At 35.0% G+C, this 22,178-nt stretch overlaps 1 protein-coding gene across 1 annotated transcript in view; it reads left to right on the top strand.

Annotated features, from left to right (window-relative positions):
* The window catches only part of LOC108718520 (cadherin-10), a 285,253-nt gene that overhangs the window by 155,137 nt on the left and 107,938 nt on the right, over positions 1-22,178 (top strand). Inside the window, exon 4 of the mRNA XM_041566244.1 lies at positions 20,079-20,373. Within this exon, the coding sequence (XP_041422178.1) occupies positions 20,079-20,373 (295 nt within the window). The remainder of the gene's footprint in view (positions 1-20,078; positions 20,374-22,178) is intronic.

Genomic DNA, 22,178 nt, shown 5'->3' with positions numbered 1-22,178 from the left:
TATGAAAGAACTGTCATGTGGACCATTTGATTAGGCGGGCAACAGCTTGCTCTCACGACACAGTGAGCACTTGCTCACCCTATTCATGCAGATGCCTCGTAGGCCAGTACTCCATCCCTCCTCCCTCCTTCTCTTCCCTACTCTCATCTTCTTTTTCCTTTCTTCCTTTTAAATTTCTGTGACAGAAATGTTGTTATAAATACCAAAAACTGTTAATAAAAAAAAAAAAAAAAAAAATACAGCAATTATTTATAAGTTTAGTAAAAAAAAAAAGAAAAAATACAGCAATTATTTATAAGTTTAGTAATGTTGAAGCAAATGTAAGAACTTTATAAATATGGTAATCACAATATTGACACCTTTTTCTATGTAATATATTTCATGCAACTTTATAATTAGCCCCCCTAATGTCTCCTCTCCAGCTTTTTATTAAAATGAGACTAGTTACAAAGAGATAAAAGTAGTTTTATCTTACAACTGCAGCAAGGATACAATATAACCTAAAGCCATGCAGTAATGGATAATTGGTAGTGATGGGCAAATTTCTCCCGTTTCGCAAAACGGCGAAAAATTTGCAAAACTGCGAAGAATCTGCGAAACACAAATTTTAGCGCGGCATCAAAATATTTTCGATGCGGACAACAATTCCGACGCCGGCAACAATTCTGACGCTTGCTACAATTCTGACGCCCATTAAAGTCAATGGGTGCCTACAATTGCCGCCAGCGTCGAAAATATTTTGACACTGGCGAATGTTTGCGGCAATTTCACGAATTTATTCGCCGGTGGCGACATGTGGAAGTTCGCTACAAATTCGCGCCTGACGATTGTTATTGGTACACTAGTTTAGGTTTAAATAAACAGTAATACAGAGATCCCTTATCCAGAAACTCATTATCCAGAAAGCTCCAAATTACAGGGGAGGTCATCTTTCAGAGTCAGTTCTAAGCAAATAATTATTTTTAAAACATTGTTTTTCCTCTGTACAGCACCTTGTACTTGAGGGTATTGTAGCAGTATGAATCCATATTGGAAGCACAATAATTCTATTTGACTTATTTAATGTTTAAATTTTTTTAGCAGACAAGGTATGGTAAACAAAATTACAAACAGCACATTTACCCAGAAAACCCTATTCCCCAAGCATTCCAGATAATACATCCTGTAACCATTTTTAAAAAAAAAATTATTTCTGTCACAAATTACCTGAAATACAACAGCATCTGAGGATGAGATGGAGCTGATTTTAGTGAGAAGAATCAGAAGTGCAATAAATCCAGAGAAGTTCTAGGAAGGTCAAAGTCAGGAAGAGGGTTGAGGCAGAGTTAAAGCAAGGTCGGGGGCAGGCAGAGATCATGTAAGGTCAGACAGAAGGTGATATGCAAAAGTCACCAATTCCGCAAGAAATAATTCAGGGAGCTACTGCAGGTCTATAACCACTCACTGACTGTATCCATTAGTACCTTTTTAAAGCCATGTCATATGATGTTACATACAAATTATTTTTTTTCTTTCAATCAAAGGTTTTCTTTTTCTATTGGTTCTTGTATGTGTGCACACGCATGTGTGTATATTCACACACACACTTTTCTCAAACCTCTAGGAAAAAAATTACTATGTATTCCAAATACCTCCAAACATAAATGATTACTGATATGCAACTTTTGTATTAAAGGTCAACTCAAATAGTTTCAAGGCGAAGTTTCCTTTAAGGTAAAACTATAGAGAGGGTGAGAATCCCTAATCAAATCTACAATGGAACCCTTATTAATTTGAATGTTTCATTTCGGAGATAACAAATACTGTAATAAAGATAAAATAAATAATGGAGATGGATGCAAAGGTGTGCTTAAAAATGTTTATTGTTAAAATGCTACAGGCAACTTCGACTTGCCACTCCTATATGCTGAAATGGGACAATATATTACCTCAACAATTAACCGAGGCAGAATGGTTTGCTATTTGGCAGAACGCTAAAAATATGGTGACGTGAGAATATCTACAAGATATTGATGTTCTGGTACCATACCCCGCAACAACTAAACAAATTCTTCCCAGATCATCCGGATATATGCTGGAGAGGATGTGGGGAAGTAGGCTCACTCCAACATATTTTTTGGTCATGTCCTATAATGCAGCAATTCTGGGAAGAGGTAAGGAGGCTTTTGTATTGGGCCAACCAGTTACAAAGGACATTTCTACCTTTATACTCGGCAAACCGCTTCCCAAAATATGAAAGAAAGATCAAAAACTAGTTAACCACATACTGACTGCAGCTCGTCAGGCAATTGCAGCAAAATGGAAGATGTTTCACCCACCTACCCTGGCTGAAGTGCTTACTAGAGTGGAATCTAATAGGAACTTTGAATCTAGAATTGCTTACATTCGGAACACAATGGCACAATTCCTGGAAATATGGTCTCTATGGGAACTGCGGAATGTAGACTAGCTGTAATGTCAATAGATGCTTAATGACAACCAAACCAGGCGAGGGAGTCACAATATATACCCAGTCCTGTTATATGCATTCTCCTGACTGGTCCACTTATCCAATTTGGTTTGTTTACTCATAATTGTAGACATTCTCTTGTACCCCGTGTATAAACTTAGGCTGGCATGCATATGTACTTCATATGTCTTTTCATATGTTTTTCATGTACTGCATAACCCACTCATTTTCTTTTTTTTATGTTCTTGAGTGCTTCTTTCATTTTCTGAATAATAATTTCAATAAAAATACAAGTTACTAAAAATGTTTATTGTTGAATGATCGGAACAGTTTTGTTTGTTCTTAATTTTATTTTATTAAAATTACAAGTTTTATATCAAGCTTGTGAGCATGATATAAAACTTGTAATTTCAATAAAATGAAGAACAAATTAAACAGTTTTGATCATTCAAAAATAAACATTTTCAAGCACACCTTTGCATCCATCTCTGTTATTTATTTTATCTTTATTGTTCTCTCTATAATCAAACAGTCAAATTATTAAGGGTTCCAGATTTGACTAGGGATTTTCACCCTCTCTATAGTTTTATCTTGAAGGAAACTTTGCCTTAAAACTATTTTTGCTGACCTGTTAACTGCTCTCAGCAAGTTAAATCTATTACCGTCTAGGTCAAAGCACTTTTTAATAGATTTTAACTTTGGTACATGGATCTCATCCACTGTGTATTGAAACACTATTCCCCTGTTTGTGTTTATCCTTTATAGAGCTCTGCATACATCTGTGGTGCTATACAAAAAAAAAATACAAATGCAAATACAATGTAACTAATTAAGTAATACGTGCAAGATTTTCATAAATATCTAGCAACCAACTTATTGTTACTTTCAAGAAACAAGTGAATAATAAATATCTGGAAGTTGGATGCTATGGGTGATAAACTGTAGCAAAATGAGCATTAAAAAGTATGAGTGGCACAACTAATGTTTCTTGACAGTTCATAGCCTACTGATCTGCTTGGAATTTATGTACAGAAACACAGGTTATAACTCTGCCCAGAACTATACATCTCTATGAAAATACGTATTTGTCAGATGAAAGACATCATCCTAAGGTCAAAATGTATTTATGATGAATTTTACTTGTCAAATTATATGGACATCTGCTATCCCTCTGTACAGCTTATGGTCAAATTAAAGAAGTCATCCCTGTGGAAACTTTTTTATGATCAAAACCTTTCAGTTGATCAGACCCACCCTGAGGATTTGTCAAAAAGAAATTCCTGATACCTAGGATTAAAGGAACAGTAGCACCAAAAAATTAAAATGTTTTAAAAGAATAACAATATGTTGTACTGCTGCTCTGCACCGGTAAAACTGGTGTGATCGATTCTGAAAAACTACTATAGTTTACATAAACAAGCTGCTGTGTAGCCATGTGGGCAACCATTCACGTACAGGATACTCAGTAGATAACAGATAAGTTCTGAAGAATACAATTCTATACTACAGAGATTATCTTATTTGCTGTGTATCCTGTGCTTTTGCTCCTTTTCAGCTTTGAATAGCTACCCCCATGGCTACACAGCAGCTTGATTATATAAACTATAGTATACGTTTCTGAAATAATCACACAGTTGAACCAGTGCAATCTGTACATTATAGGTTCATTAATTTAATACACTTTTATTTTATGGTGTTATAAAGTATAAAAGGTTTAAAAAAAGACCCTTTATAGAAACTGAAACGCTACAACATTTTTAAGCATTACCCTATAATCTAATTTATTCCAAATCTGCCTATATCTGTGAATGTAGTTTAACCCCCCATTAATATAATTCAATAATTTACTTAACGTGAATGTGTGCTCATTTATATTAAAAAATAAATAACTTAAAGCAGCAAAATCTTAATCACTAGTCTATTCTATTGCAGTTGCAGTTTTTTTTGTCATTCTATTTTTTTTGAGCATCCTATTCCATACTGTCTTGCTGCTAGAATAGTTAGTCCTAGAAATGCATCTTTGAGTGCCATAATTATGTACTGTTATAAACATTCTTGAGAATAAATGAGGGAATGACAATAATGGTCGTATGAAAATGTTGAGAAACCAGTGCTCAATAAATGAAAATAGTTTCATGAAAAACTGCAAGTTTTGTAACAAGAATACCAATTAGTGATGGGCAAATTTGTCCCGTTTCGCTTCGCAAAAAAATTGCGGAAAACATTGAAGTCAATGGGAAGTAATTTTGACACATGCAACAATTGCTACAGTATATGCACCTATTTTGGCAAAATACATTAAAGCCAAAGGTTGTCCGAATAATATTGACACGTGGCAATGTTTATGCACGCGTCTATTCTGACGCGCTGCAAAAAATTTTTGCCGTGGCAGATGTTTTACAGACAAATTTTTACACCAGGTTGACTTGCGCCTTAAATTTGCAGCTGATGAATTTATTCGCCCATCACTAATAGCAATATTAATTTGTCACCTGCACATGTGCAAATAAATAATAGTAAATAGACACATGCTTCTTTCAAATGCTTATTTTTATTTATTATTTTTCTTTCTTAAATTGAAGCACCAAGGGGCCAAATAGATAACGTTCATTTTTTTTATGTTTAGCGTATTTAATGAAATGCTTTTAGCATTCGGGCTCAAGCATTCGCATACTAAAAACTTTTGAGTGCCTAAACTCTTGAAGATTTGTTCATTCAAACACTTCAGCTTCTTCCCCCCCAAAAATTCATCTTCATGAAGTTGAGGTATTCAAATGAAAAAAAAAACACACAAGAGTTTAGGATCTTTTGAAACATTTTAGGATCCGAATGCTCAAGCCCATTCTTAATTCGGTCTACCACCACAAAAATGTTTTATTTATTTAGCCTGACTAGATAGCATATTGTATTATTAAACCAAGGAGGTGCATGTGTAAATGTGTGATAAACTGTCTAATTGTGGCTGCTAAATGCCTCACTAAATAATTCTTTAATACCTATACAGTGGTGCTTGGTGGCAATAACAAAATTAAAAAATGCAAATGTATAGTCATGACAGAGTCATAGGAGGTAATGAAATTGTTTTGAATAGAGAAAATGAGATACAAAGAGTTTGGTGAGGTTATCCCTAACAACTTACTGAACAAAATATTTAAAACAAAATAATTTTTCCAATAAACTGTAATTGGTGAATGTATTTCCTGCTGATAACATAATTTTTACTAACAATGCTCTGATTTTATGGTGCACTCTTTCAATATTTCTGTATGCTGATAATTTAAATACATATTCCAATTCTTATTCAATTGTCTTTGCTAATACTAATGGTGATTCATTTGTAAATGAATAAATTACAGACATACCATCATACATTTGGCTAAACAGAAATCAGAGCATTTTATATATTATTATGTCACCTGCAATATAATGAAAAGAGTATTTTGCTTTGTCAGTGTTCCAACCAAGTGTCTGATATCAGTCCTTAATGAAACCATTGATTTAACATCAAAATAACTAGATCATGCCTTATAGCTAAGAGGGAAATGTTGATTAACTCCTTATTTTCTCAGGGATATAAAATGGTGTGGAGGAAAATAAATCCTCCTTATGTTTTCAAGGTTAAACAAGAAATATATAGTCACAGCACACATTCACTCCAAGGTAAATAAATACATGTTTGATGTAAACAAACGTATAGGATAAATGTGGTAGATTCTGATAAGTGAGATTAATATAATCAATCATGTACTGCCTACTCACAGGCAGAAGCTTGCTTGTAGCCTCTCCTAATCTCCTTATCAGGCCATTGCAACCCTAAAGGTAAAATCAAATCTTCTTGTACATATTTACAGTTTAAAAATGGCACTCTTGGGACTGTAATAAAGGTGAAAGTGCAAAATAATTTTTTTTACATAGCATTAAATCTTTAAATACTGTACAGTTAAATACAACACTTAACATATCAGAAATGTAGTTTGTTGTTCCTTAAAGGAAGCAGTATTCTCAAAACAGCAAATTTACTTTCTAATCTCAGCTTTGCATAACACGAAGGTTCAATTTGCCATGTAATTCAAGTCTAAAATAAGAAACCAATGAATTACTCCTAGATAACATATTATAATCATGCAAAATGAAAAAGATAAACATTAAACGTAACCTTCTTATTGAAGAGTATACTAAAATACTGACTATACATTGAATTGAATGTTGCCACTCCTGTTTAAGAACAGTTGGTTGTAAAGCTCAAAAATGGCTATTTCATGTAAGAAGAAAGCTTCAACATTGGGCCCTAGAGCTCTGTGTTTTAAGATGTTTAAAAATCAGGTTATATATTCTGTTTTCTTTTTTCATATATATACAGTACAATGTTGGTATAGCTTATTACTAGATAGATATGATTTATCCTTTTAAAAATTATTCCTGGCCATTTTCCAGCAGCCATCCTTACAGATTCTAGGTTCTCCTAAGTGTTGTGAGATTTTATATTACATACCTTCTTCTAAAAATATTTATTGTTCAGTTAGAATAAATCCAGTAAATAAAATACAAAACAATTAGAATCAAAAGGATTGCGAATACGTATTGACTCAAACGGCAGTCATTATAGGTCTGAAGTGTCAGCACCTGTGAACCATGAATGTAATTAACTAGTTTGTGGTAAAAACCTTACTTGTATTTTGTGTTACATTGAAATGTTGAAGGTAAATGCTACAGTGTACATATATGTATAGGATATGTAATGCATTTGTGTTAGCTATATTACTGTGAATGATTTTAAAATATAGCTTAATTGCAAGTGCAGCTTAAAAGTTAAACGTTTTACTTTACCTGTAATCCAGTTGGCTGTGGTGTCTTGCATTTCTAAGGGCTCTTACACACGGCCGTTCCGACCTGCGCTCCCCTGCGTTCCGTTTTTTGGCGTTCAGCCGCAGGGGAGCGCAGGAATAGACGCAAGTCATTATTTGAAATGGGCCTGTACTCACTAAGGCGCGTGTAGGCGCCTAACGCAGGAAAAATGCAGCATGTTGCGTCTGAACCTGCGTTCGGCGCCTACACGCGCCTGAGTGAGTACAGGCCCATTTCAAATAATGACTTGCGTCTATTCCTGCGCTCCCCTGCGGCTGAACGCCAAAAAACGGAACGCAGGGGAGCGCAGGTCGGAACGGCCGTGTGTAAGAGCCCTTAAGGTCAGTAGCACTTCCTAGAATGTAAAGGGAATGCTACAGTTCATGATGGGAATTCTGACTAGAGTGATGTGCAAACTAGGGATGCACTGAATCCACTATTTTGGATTCTGCCGAACCCCCAAATCCTTTGCGAAAGATTCGACCGAATACTGAACCGAATCCAACCCCTAATTTGCATATGCAAATGGGGCTGGGAAGGGGAAAACATTTTTTACTTCCTTGTGTTCTGACAAAAAGTCACGCAATTTCCCTCCCCACCCCTAATTTGCATATGCACATTAGGATTTGGATTCGGTTCGGATGGGCAGAAGGTTTCTGCCGAATCCGAATCCTCCTGAAAAAGGCCGAATCCTGGCCGAATCCCGAACCGAATCCTGGATTCGGTGCATCCCTAGTGCAAACAGGGGGAGTCATTTGTAAAGCACAAGTAGGAAGTGCTGGTTCTAAGAAGAGTTGCTGTATGATGTAAATTTCAAGGTTTTTTGTAACAAGTTGCTTTGCAAGTCTCTGAACTGTGTTAAATAACAGTTTTTCTTATTGTTTTTTTATGGAGGTCTGTAAAATTAAATAAATAAATACATTCATGTGAAATAATTGAATACTCTTTTATAACTACCATGTAATATGCCAATGCTATTTAAATATAACACAAGAATAGTAAGTATAAGCACAGCAAAAGTTCTCCTGGTGTGATATTGTGGAGCACATTTACTAAGTTCGAGTGAAGGAATAGAATAAAAAAACTTTAAATTTCGAATTATTTTTTTGGCTACTTCGACCATCGAATTGGCTACTTAGACCTTCGACTACGACTTCAACTTCGAATTGAATGATTCAAACTAAAAATCGTTCGACTATTCGACCATTCGATACTTGAAGTACTGTCACTTTAAAAAAAAACTTCGACCCCCTAACTCAAAGGTAGGGGGAAGGACCCCATAGGCTTTCTAAGCTTTTTTTGGTAGTAGAAAAATCGTTAGATCGATGGATAAAAATCCTTCAAATCGTTCGATTCAAAGGATTTTTTCGTTCGATGGAACTAATTGCTGTAAATCCTTCGACTTCGATATTCGAAGTCGAAGGATTTACCTTCGAGCTTGAGGGAGTTCTTTAGTAACAGGCATCTTTCATTTTTTTAACTGTAACAAGTTGGAGAAATAAGATTTGGCAAAAGTCATAACCATTTAGATATAACACCGTTATATTGTATAAAACCACCTACACATGTAAACAGCTGTTTTTTTCATAAGCCTCAATTTAATACATGATATTTCAAATATATTTTGCAGGTCTCAAACAAGTTTGTGTTTTCATATGAATCTGTTTGATTTATAAGTTCTGTCTTAACCTTATTCTTAGCAGACTTACTCTTTTTGTTATAAAAGTCCCAAGTTCAGTAACCCATAGCAATTAACAAGAAGTTTGTTTTAAACAGTGAATACTTATGCTGATTGGTTGCTATGATACTGGCATACTTAGTAGGGTAACTTTTATTTTTTCTCCAGAAAATAGTTCAAGAGCATTAAGGGGCACCAGAGTGTGCCCCTAAGTGCCTAGGCATGTACAAATTCTGTCCAGGCGAATGGTTGCATTATGCATCTTAAGTAAGGAGGTAATGACTGGTGTCAGTTGCATCCAGCTTTCTCTGCTACTTAATAATTTGTGTGTCTGAATAACACCCAAGTTAGAGGATGGATGGGAGGGAAAGATACATGATTCCCCTTGTCCACCCCTCTTTAATACAGTGCCTTGCCTTGTCTACCCAGTCTGCAATCTTCCCTTGTCTGTTTTCTGACTTGCCTGCCCTGTGTGTGCCCAAATAAAATGCAAAGTCGGTGTAGCAGAACTGGTCTTGTCAGCCCTGCCAATTCCCTAGTATCAGCTTCCTCCTTAAAACTCACTAAACTCATATTTTAAGAATGGACTTTTAATTTGCTTACAAACATTTCACTTCATTATTTCTTTGTATGCTGCATTACTTTTAAATACATGATTATCCTATATAAGAGATAAAGAAGGTTTGTACCGATAATTATCAATCTAGTAATATTATCTTTCTACTTTTTGATTGTGTATGTGTTCCCAACAATGAGCAACACATACAAACTCCAGGAATATCAGCCACATCTTCAAAAATATCTAGGACTTTACCTTAGGCTACAGCTTGAGTCACTCCTAATTGCAACTCAGTCAGCTAAAAGGGGTTTATAGCTATTTCTTCATATTTGTAGCAAGAATAGTAAGGGTTTATTTAAACACAGAAATACACAGCAAAATGACAGGGCTATTTGACACTGAGGAATACACAGGGTCAAGAGTATAATTTAAAAGAATAAAAAAAAGTCTTTATTAATTATATTTCAAAAGTATAAATGCATCTCCATAGACCCTACGCGTTTCGTACCCCCAAGGTACTTAATCATGGGCTATGGTCTCATTCGCAGGAAATGAGCTTTATACTTTTAAACTATGATTAATAAAGACTTATTCTTTTAACTTATACTTTAGGCCCTGTGGATTCCTCTGAGTGCCAAATAGACCTGTCTTTTTGCTGTGTATTTTCGGTTTGCCGCTCCCCGAAGCTGGTGCACCAGGACCACACAATCAAATTGGTGAGCTATTCACATTGTTATTCTGGAGCACCTTTATTTACACACAGCCTATAATTCTTACTGCTGTTTTTTTCAGTGTGAAACGGGAGGTTTCAACCAGCAAGGGCTTACATTCTTTGTTTAGTTAGAGCCCAAAAAAGGCTATGCTGTGGTATTGTTTTAACTTGTAGATAATACAGACATGATAGGTCATTTACTAATGCCCCGAACACAAAAGCACTAAGGGGACATGCTGTTTTTTGCAACTTGCACAGACATAACAATCCAATGCAAGATCCAAATCACACAGATCTTAAGGCAGCCTTGTACTGTACTTAGAGGCATATTTATTATGTGGTGTAAAAAACAGTGGGATAATACACCACACACCACCGGGCTTTGATGTGTAAAAAACGGAGAACATTTTGAATGCATTTTTTCTTAATGACCTCCGCCAGAAGCAATGTAAAATAAATGCGTCAGATCTGGCCTTCGCATTGCGAAAAATAAAACACACCTCAATACATATTTTACACAGCTTTTTATACAGTTTTTTTGCCAAGTTATGTTTTACGCAGCATAATAAATATGCCCCTTATTTAATATTTGCCATAGACAGACATAAAGGTGTTGGCACACAGTCAGATTTCTTGCCCATGGTAAATCTGTGCATGAATGACAAATCTCCTTAAAATTGCTTGCCATTGGTGTCACTGTAAATTTGCCCTGTTCTGCATTTTCTGACATTTGTGTAATTCATATGTTTTGCTGCCAACGATTCAAACTGACACCAATGCTACAGTATTTTCAGTAACTTTGTCATCTGCAAGTAGTGCAGGTAAACTTGTGTACCATCACCCTAACATTTGGGGCAACCCTGCACCGTTCAGTCACTAGTGTTCCCCACCCTCAATATCAGAATTATGCCCAAACAAGTACAGAGAAAATTTCACTCTAAGACAAACATAATCTCTTTTATTGAAACAATAGAACATTTGAAATTTCACACCATTGATATCTTATAGCATACTTCTAACAGTTTTACCTTTACAAATAACCATACTAACAGAATATTGGTGCATTATCATAGTAGATCATAGTAGCAGTCAGGAAATACATCTTTAAATGCCCAATTCTAAGCAACATTTTTTTTTAAATTGCTAATAAATATATTTATATTATAAATATAATTTTTTTAAATAATTGCTATAAAAATAAAAATATTTTGCTGAAAATTTTGCAAGTCAACTGATTAAAATAGTTAACTGTAGGAGAATTAACTACTGTTATTTTGATTTAAGAGCCTGATAGAAAACAGAAAGGAATATACAAATATATATTTCAATAACAATTACAAATAACTTTAATTTTAAAAAAAAGAGAAAAAAAAGGTCAAATAATTGGATGGTGCCAAGCTATTAGACTGGGACACCAGAAGACATGCAGTGCACATCAAGCAGAACCCTGAGCTGAAGGTTGTAGGTGGAAGTAGCAGTTAACTATTCCCCAGGGGGGTGTCTAACAATAGCAATTACATTTCTAAATAACTTTAGAATAAATTCACAGGGGAACTAACAACTTGGCTCCCCCTCTGATTTTACCATTCTTTTTCTTTTAATGAATACATCTTGAACAATTAGGGGCAAATTCATCAAGGGTCGAATATCGAGGGTTAATTAACCCTCGATATTCGACTGGGGAATGAAAATCCTTTGACTTCGATTATCGAAGTCGAAGGATTTTGCGCAAATACTTCGATCGAACGATCAAAGGAATAATCGTTTGATTGAACGATTAAATCCTTCGAATCGAACAATTAAATCCTTTGAATCGAACGATTCGAAGGATTTTAATCCAACGATCGAAGGATTATCCTTCGACCAAAAAAATTTAGCGAAGCCTATGGGGACCTTCCCCATAGGCTAACATTGAGTTCGGTAGCTTTTAGGTGGCGAACTAGGGGTCGAAGTTTTTTCTTAAAGAGACAGTACTTCGACTATCGAATGGTTGAATAGTCGAACGATTTTTAATTCGAATCGTTCGATTCAAAGTCGAAGTCGTAGTCGAAGTAGCCCATTCGATGGTCAAAGTAGCCAAAAAAACACTTCGAAATGGGAAGTTTTTTTTCTTGTATTCCTTCACTCGAACTTAATGAATGGGCCCCTAAGAATTACGTTTTCTTAATTTTTATGTGGGTGGAGGTCCACTTTATCATTAGTTCTACAGGAATATATTATGAAGCACAGATGTCAAAGTGTTACTAAAGCACCATATAGCTTTCTCACTATTATAAAGCACAAATGTCAAAGTGTTATCAAAGCACCATATAAATTAAGCACTATTATTTTCTAATTCATTTTACTTTTACTAATAAAACACACAAAATCTGTGAGCATGTTGTACAAGGGTTTTTCCAGCAATCATCATTTATTTCCCAGTAAAGTTTTACATATCATTATAAATACACCATTCGTTTTATATCAGTTTTATTTTTAAACCAATAAAATAATTTTACACACCTTTAGAAATATAAACATCAGATTACCAGATTTGCTGGTGCTTGATTGACACTTTGTATTATTAGAAACAATGTTAAGATTTAATTATTTGTGTTAAGATTTAATTATCTGTAAGTATAAGCAAGGTGTAGGTGCTAATTGGTGGTTTATTAATAAACACTGTTGTTGCAATTACAGAAGTGTCAGCATAGCAAAGCTGCCCAGTAACTAGAAAATTGTTTTTAAAAGTAGTTAATTTGAAACTGCAAAGCCCACAAACTCACAAAGATAGAATAATGTAATTTGTGGCCAGAAGGGACCATGACTTTAAACGCCTTATCATTTAAATGCTTCCAAACTAATATGCAGATAGTTTAATAATAATTAGGTGAGCGCAAGAATAGTTTGTTTATTGTTTTGCTTTAATGAGGAAAACAAAACATAACTTTTCCACTTCTTTAATGGCTTAATAAAATGTCAAGCATAGTACAAAGTAATGTTCCAGTTGTGCTTAACATTTCAGCAATGCACACTATTTACCAATAACACTGAATAACAGGGAGGCACATACTGTAAGTAAATTGTTTATCAACAAACTTCAGCATTTTTTGCTAAATGGAATTGCTTATTTATTACACATTGAATAGTGTTCCATCAATGTCGAAAGCCAATATAGAGTTATTGATGTCAGAAAGGTAACTACATCAAAATGTTAGTAAAATTCCATTACTTCATACCATCAGTTCTCTATCATTCTACATTTTTTTTTTCAAATTCTTTATTTATAATTTTAACAAGGAAGGGGAAGGGGTACAGAAAAAAAAGGGAGAGGGTTGGGAAAGAAAGGGAATATTTGTAATAGACATTTACACATTTGTAATATTCAAATCAGCAATCATTCTACATTTTTAATTTTCACAGAAATACAGTCAACCAGCTGAAACAACGCAAAATGACAGGTTTGCGGTTATATGTAGTGATGGGTGAATCTTTTCCCAAATTCAAATAATTTTGAAGTGCAAAAATTTGGATGACAATTTTTTTGTTGCAGCAAATTTTTCCACTGCGAATTTTCACTGCAGTTTCACGAAAACATTCACAGTCAGCGAAATCCAGAAAATCACAGCTAATCCATTCCTGGAGAATAAATTTGCCCATCACTAGTTATATGCATCTATATACTGTGCCTCCATTGAAAGTCCAATTAGCAGAACTATGGTAGTTTAAGATTTCATCTAGGAGATGCAAAAATTAGAAATGCAACAGAGTTGCAAAATACCACCATTTTAGGATGAAAACAAAATTTTTCATTTGAAAATTCACCTCGACCTTTGATAAATCTGCCCCTTAATGTTTAAATCATTTTAAGCAGCTGTAAGATGGTGACACAAATCACCAAAAGATTTCTTATCCAGAAAACCCCAAGTCCCTAGCATTCTTAGTAATAGATCCTATACATGTACTATGCTATGCTATCTAGTATAGGTAAATCTAAAAACAACTGGACTTGCTGAGTAATCAATGAAGACATTTCACTACTCATCCGAGCAGCTTGCTTGGATGAGTAGTGAAACGTATTCATTGATTACTCAGCAAGTCCAGTTGTTTTTAGATTTACCTATACTAGATATACCATGACCTGGATGAATGAAAATCTTCATAGTCATATGTTATGCACTATTAATTTGTAAATGTCATCATACAGTGCTGACATTTATATACCCTATGTATTTTTACTGTATTTACACACAAATATATTATTTATAACTTAACTGATATGTTTTATGCTGCAAGTTTTGCTACAATGCCAACTCTTGCCTCAAAACTTTATCCTCACAAACATTCAAAAATCTTGACAGTGCATCTAAACATAGCAATACTGGTTTCATTTTTCATTAAATAGCCTATCTTTTATTTAATAAAATTGTCTTTGGAGCTATATAGCATTGATTCATATTGTAGAAAAAGAAGATGCACACAGAAGGTAGTTGGGCTGTTTAAACCTTTTATTACAGTTGAGAACACATAATAGCATTTCTATGGACAAGTCTTTCCTTCAGCAGAATCCAATTCAGGGCAGAAAAGTTAGTGCCAAAAGAATTTATTCCAAAGATCAGATATATTTAAAGAGATACTGACATCAGAAAATAACCTTTTTTATTATCTATCATAACATTGACTTTGAATGCTATTTATAATTTTGCCGTAAAAGTATTTGCCTGATGTTTTTACATTACCTTTTTTACTACCCTGTTCCTCTATGAGGGGGCTGCCATATTTGTGCAGCAGTAGTCCGTTAGCATTAGATGCACTAACTGACAGGTTAGGAAAGGACAGTCAGGTTGGCAAAACAGTCAGGTTTAGGAACTTCAAGTGACAATTACTTACAAAAGCAGAAATATCAGCAAAAAATAATCAGCATGACCTATTGGTAACTTTTAATGTAGATTAACATTTTGAAAAGAAAATGTTTAGTGTCAGTATCACTTTAATTTATGACATTACTTTTTCAAAAGGCTCCTTGGGTGGCAATACAGATTTAAAAATCTAACTCTCCAGAAATAGCTTATGATGTTGGGATAGGTAAAAACTTATGCCAGTCAACTGTACTTGTACAGATGAAAATACAAGCTAGCCTGCATTTTGAGCTTTATCCAAGAGTTAGTTACTCTCCACTCAAGCTAATAAAGCAAGGTCTCTTGTGATTTTTGTTCCAGGAACCATGTTATTGCAGTATTTTCGTGTTTAGGACTACTTTTAGTGTTCCCTTAATTAATGTGTAATGCCTTTTCAGGAAATTACCAAAGGTACTAAGTGTAAATAGCTTTGCTGGGGACTGGAAGATGTAAGAATCTTTGTTTGAGAAACATTACTTCTTCTTGAATAACAACACATTACAATAATAGCAGTGTGAATGTTAGGCCAGGGCCAGGTTCCTTTAGAAGTTATTAGAACAATTTGGTTGAACCTAACGTGCATTTTTTCAGGGTCAGCCACTATGAAACCAGGGGAAACAATAAAGTGTGGAGGTGGCTACAAAGGCAGTGTAGAATATTTTTTCTTTTTAAAGCACTTCTACAAATGGTAGGAAAGCAGTTTATACATGCATTATCTCATTCTTCATTCCACAACCTAATAGACTTCTATGTGTTTGAGGAAGGAATATTTATCATACAAATGGACGTGTTGTATAATAAGTAACACCTGACCCATAGACCCCATTGAAATATTTCCTCCAGTGGCCATATTGTCATAAATAGTGATGGGTGAATCTGACCCATTTTGCTTCGCCAAAAATGTACCTACTGCTTAGTAAATGTTTTCATACATGACCGGTATACTTTCCCTTTGAATAAGAAAATAAATACAACAATAGCTAATTAAAAAAATCAAGAACTAAATTAACTCAGCAGTATTTGTTGTCAGTCTAAATGAACATACCTTAGACTGCAGTTTTGTGATTTTACAAACATTTATAACATCTATTTTTTTAGAGAAAGATAGAGGAGTTCTTCATCAAGCTGTCACAAGCTCTACACAATATCTGTCTGTAACTACAAGTGAAAGGAATGCAGAGTTGATTAACCTATACTACAGCACTTTTGAAATCATTTGTCATGAAAGATTTGTTAAGCAAAGCCCACCTTCACTTTGTATAAATCAAAAGGTGCTGAATCACGCGATACTAAAAATTATGTGCCAGCAAAAGAAAAGTATTGTATTTTAAAAGAAAAAAATAAGGTGCTCATTCTTTTACTTATGCATTGTAGAACATTTTCATAAGAAAGTGGCCTGCATTAAATAAATAAATAAATTTCAAAAGCATGTATAACATTGCTGTAAATCATTTTCAAAAGCCTGGTAATGATTCCTTAAAATTATTTCTCTGCTTGTCAATAAGGTGAAGTGGCGGGACTTTTTAATGTAAGCTATAGGATTGATAAACAAAGAGCCTCTATTAGCCAGCACCTTTTTTGGGGGAAAATTTCAGGTGACAGGTGTGCTTTAAAGAAACTTGGTGATTAAATTCAGCAGTGTATCAAATTTGAAAAAAAGTTTACAAAGCTGGTGACCCCCCTCCTGAAGCTGCTCCATGGAGACAAACTTCAATATTACAAAAACAGTTTAAAAGTTTTATGTACTACAGGTATGGGATCCTTATCTGGAAACCCGTTATCAAGAATGCTCCAAATTATGGGAGGGCCATCTCCATTTTATCCAAATGATCCAAGTTTTTAAAATGATTTCCTTTTTCTCTGCATTAATAAAACAGTACATTGTACTTGAACCAAACTAAGATATAATTAATCCTTATTGGAAGCAAAACCAGGTTATTGGGTTTATTTAATGTATAAATGATTTTCTAGTAAATTTAAGATATGAAGTTCAAAATTAAGGAATGATCAATTATTCATAAAACCCCTGGTCCCAATGATAACAGGTCCTATACCTGTATTTGAAAACAATGGAATTTACAAAAAGTATTTTGAAAGCTGAACAACCGCTTTAAACCAAAATAAAGGAAAGGGTTGCATAACAAGGCATCCAAATGACCAGCAGCCAGATTATACCGGTTTATGTTTAGAGATCGGCAGAATCAGATGTAGCTGGAATTGGTTGAGAAACAATGGGGCAGATTGACTAACGTTAGCGAAAATGAGCCAACGCTGGCGCAACTTTGATATCGTTCGGCGCCCTCGGCGCAACTTCAGATTTTAGTGCATTTGTGTTGTCCTGGCGAATCTACGCCTGGCGAAGTGTTGCGATGTGAATGAATCGGATGCTAGCACAAATTGGACGCTTAGTGAATCTGCCCCAATGAGTCAAGGTGGAGGAAAGCTGGGCTGCGGCTGAAGAAATAGAAGGATGTGATGTCAATGGAAGAAGCAGTTCAGTTCCTTATCTTCTGAGCAAGTAGAAACATCCAACCCACCCTCCCCCATTTTGCAAATTTTAAAATTTTGCAAATTGAGTTTTCTACTTTATGTTCTCATATTATCTATTAATAACTGAATATGGATGTTTTTCATGAAAGCGCTGTTATATTGTGGTTTCTGTATCTTTACCTCCCCCTCTTTTTTTGCATACTTTGTGAAATGTCAGAAGTTTCTCTTTTTTATTTTCTCATATTATCTATTAATAACTGAGTGGATGTTTTCCTGTATGCACTTTTATATTGTGGTTTTGGTACAGTAATACAATATAAATGTGAGAGTCTGCATGTTATTCATGTTAAATGAATGTCAAATGCTTGATCCAGGGAATGTTTCCAATCACTGATTTTTTTCCCTCTTGAGGCATAATTGTACACTGGCATAATTGGATATATGATAATGTATTTTCAGGGGTTTTTTTTGTGATAGCAGTGGTAGGACCTTGCCAGAGTACTGCATAGGAAATTTTATAAGAGGGAGAAAGGAGGTTCTCTCCTGTTACTGCACAGTGGGTTTATTGATACTGACACTACTACTGCTTGTGCTAGGTGACAGCCTGCTTGGATTTACTATATTCGAGACACCACAGATAAAGCACTGGCAGCAGGGCTGTGGAACTTCTCTCATCATGGGAGATGCAGCCATCCTTTCTGTAGTTAGAGGCAGCCCAATAGTCAGTGGTGGATATAATTACATAGTACTGATATCAAGGCTCAAGCCTATGATTAAGTGTCCTAGTGACACGAAACACGTCAGGCGAGAGATGATTATATAAATAAAGTATTCATTTTTTATCTACAAACTTTGGTCTGATCAATTCGTGAGTTACCAGTGTGCCCTGCACCAACATTTACGCTTCTGTGGAGGAGGGAGGGGGGTCTACCTGGGGTGGGGGGGTACAGGTTTTTTCCCCACAGGTTGAATTCTCTTTTAAGGACATGTTTTGCATCTTTATTTTAATTTATAAAATCTTGTCTAAGAGGAGACATCTGTTTTTACTTACATTACAATAGAACTTAATGCAATGCACACCCATAAATGCCACATTAGCTTGGGTGGGATAATTAATAGATGTAATAAGAAAGTGAAAATTGGAATACTGAATATTGCTACCCTCTACCTCAATTTTTTGCAATTCCCTAAAGCCCTTTAATGGTACGGACCTCCGGTCTAAAACACACATTGTTCCTTCATACCTTGTTAGTACCAGCCCCACCATAGCCAGAGAAGACTCAATTCATACATAGCATTTGTGCAGATATTCTGTTGGTTTGTGATCAGTTTTACTATCCCTGTCAGCTATATTACACAGTGAAATTTGCATTTCTTTATCTGCCAATTTATCTTTTACTGTGACCAGTCACACAGCCTCTTGACCACTTACATCATTCTAGACCCATTTATTTCTCTATCAAATCAGTCATATTTTAATTGGCACAAAATTGCACTTCTCTGTGTGCCAATTTATATTTTACTGTGACCAGTCACAGTGCCTTTTGAACACATATATCAATCAGTACCAATCTACGTTTTCTATCAAATCAGTTTTATTACTCTTTTTATGCCAATTTACATTTTACTGCACTCATTACCATAGCCTTTTGACCAGTTATATTACTCTATACACATGGATATTGCTCTGCTGAATTTGATATCTGAGCGTTCATTTACATTGCTCTGGGTCAATTTACATTTTGCAGCTTTTTCTGTGACAAGTTACACTGCTCTATTATATATTTCTCTATTACCAGTAATGTTGCATTGTGACCACTTGCTTGAATGACATAATGTGGTGCAGCCTTTGGCTTCATATGTACAACCTCCTTCAATCCCCTGACAGTTTTACTCAATATCACGGTTGCATTAATGCTGCAGTGTAAGGCTTTAGACATCTCAATGAACAAGCAAGTGGGATCTTGGATTGATTCATTTGCATGTATTCATTCAGGGTCAGAACAGAAGGGTCAGAAGAAGATTGTTAATTGGCAGCCACAGTCAGTCCTGCTCTGAATTAAAGCAAAGTGGGGCTGTGGAATCTAAGAGTAACCTAAATAGTAACCAACACAGCTTGAACTGAAAGTGTTCATTCAGACTCCAAATCTGATGACTGCAAATCTGTATTTGTCCATCTACTCCTATTTATATGGGCTTGAATTATCTTTATCCTTGATATCCTTGATAAAGGCTCTAGAGGGGATATAGAGGGGAGCCGAAACATCAATCTTTTTGCCATGTTGAAATAAAATACAATATAATTCAAGTCCCAGGAGCACGCTACCATTCTTTTTCTATGTATGTGTATATATATATATATATATATATATATATATATATATATATATATATATATATATATATATATATATATATATTTATATAATACATAACAACTAAATATTCCTTTTGCTGTTTCCATCTAGCTTCATTCTGATCAAGATAAAGGAGATGGAAATCTAAAGTACATTCTTTCTGGGGATGGGGCTGGCACACTTTTTGTTATTGATGAGAAGACTGGTGACATACATGCTACACGACGGATTGACAGAGAAGAAAAAGCCTTTTATACTTTGCGTGCCCAAGCAGTAAACAGAAGGACAGAGAAACCGGTGGAACCAGTGTCAGAATTTGTCATAAAGATACACGACATAAATGATAATGAACCAACTTTTCTAGAAGAGGTTTATACTGCAAGTGTCCCTGAAATGTCTGATGTTGGTAAGTATGTTTTTTTCCTTTGAGCCATTATACTTATTAGGCTAGCTTTTTTAAAAATGTAATGTTCCTGTACACATGTAGCAGAAAGTAAATGATAGCTTTAGAAACTTTGAAAGTCACTTTTGCTGCAGCTGAGAGATAAATAGGGTGATTAATTGGATGGCAAACCAAAGTCATGCTATGCAAATGTTAGTTTATACTATAAATAATTGTCATTCTGAGACATTTCTTTACTTGACATACGGGTGCACACACAATAAGGAAATCAAGCTTTACAAATATATATTTCAAGCTACATTGCATTGTAAACTGAGGCATAAGAAAAATTCCAATGACGGACCACAATAGTTCAGTAAGAGGAATAAACATAGCAGGAAAATGAAATAACCAAAATGTTTTTTTCCCCTGACTAGATAGGTTCCTACATGACACAACAAATAAAACCTTTCTCACTGTTTTAAAGGAAGATCTGCTACACCATGTTTAACTGCACCTAAATATATATTCACCCTTAAAGTCTTTTTCATCTGGTGGTTTTAGGCTACTGTCTTACTTCTGCTGTGTGAGCGAGGCACACCGCGACTGCAGGGAGAGAGGCAGCAGCCTTACCTGCTTCCTCTGTGCGTTGCAGGGTGGTGATGTCATCGCTAGGTGCTGCTCATTCCTAGTTGAGTGCAGGACAAGGGGAGCGCTGCGTAATTTCCTGCCCCCCTCCTCTATGCAACAAGTGCAAGGTAGGACAGCAGCATACCACCCACCCACCCCCTTTTTTAATTATGATAAGAAGCTTTTCTTTATGTTACTCTGTTAAGGTATTATTATGTTTACTGTTCTATAGAATTAATCCTAATGTATCATTCACTAACATCTTTTAAGCGATTAAAGCATAATATAGTGCGATAATTATTGTGCAATTTAACACCTCCAAGGAGTAGGCATTACTAAGCAACATCAGATGGATTAATAGAGGAAAATGTAGTGAGTTGTTGTAGGCCAGCAATTAAAGACCTTTATGAGGAACTGGAGACTTACCTACTGCTACTAGCATATTTTCATGATAACATGGGCTGGTCCAGAATGCATGGAAAAGGAATGACATGAAAAAGGAATGACTAGAATACTGTAAAAATAGACTTTTACCCTGCCAGTGGCATCCTGAATGTCTTAGGCGCTAGATTCTGCTAATAACATGTGACAATATCAAATGCCTTAAAATATTGCACAAAAAAAAAACAAACAAAATAACGCATGCTATAAAATACCGCACACAATCTTCTTAAGCTAGACAAGTGAACTATTAGGGGCAGATTTATCAAAGGTTGAAGTGAATTTTCCAATGAAAAAAAATCGAATTTCAAGCTATTTTTTGTGTACATCGACACAGGAATAGTCCAAATTCGATTACATTTTTTTAAAAAATTAGATAATTAGAATATTGAAATTTATCATGTACTGTCTCTTTAAAAATTCAACTTCGACCATTCACCATTTAAAACCTGCTGAATTGCTGTTTTAGTCCAGGGGACCTCCTAGAACCTGTTTGGAGTCAATTGATGGATTTTGTTTGGGTGAAAACGTCTAATTCTTTAATTCGATCTAATGCGCTATTTCTTCCATTCATACGCTTCGAATTTGGCCAAATACAGACCTATTTGATACAAAACGGTCTTTTTGAATTAGAATTTTGGAGTGTTTTCAATTCGAAATTCGACCCTTGATAAATATGCCCCTCAGTGAATCGATCGTTAATTGTAAAAATATAAGAATGATATAATTTTCAAGGCATGCTATAAATAACACTCACT

The sequence above is a fragment of the Xenopus laevis genome, chromosome 6L (genome assembly GCF_017654675.1).
Source record: "Xenopus laevis strain J_2021 chromosome 6L, Xenopus_laevis_v10.1, whole genome shotgun sequence".
Taxonomy (NCBI): Eukaryota; Metazoa; Chordata; class Amphibia; order Anura; family Pipidae; genus Xenopus; species Xenopus laevis.
The sequence above is the reverse complement of the archived record's forward strand: the minus strand, read 5'-3'. Positions and strand labels throughout refer to the sequence as shown.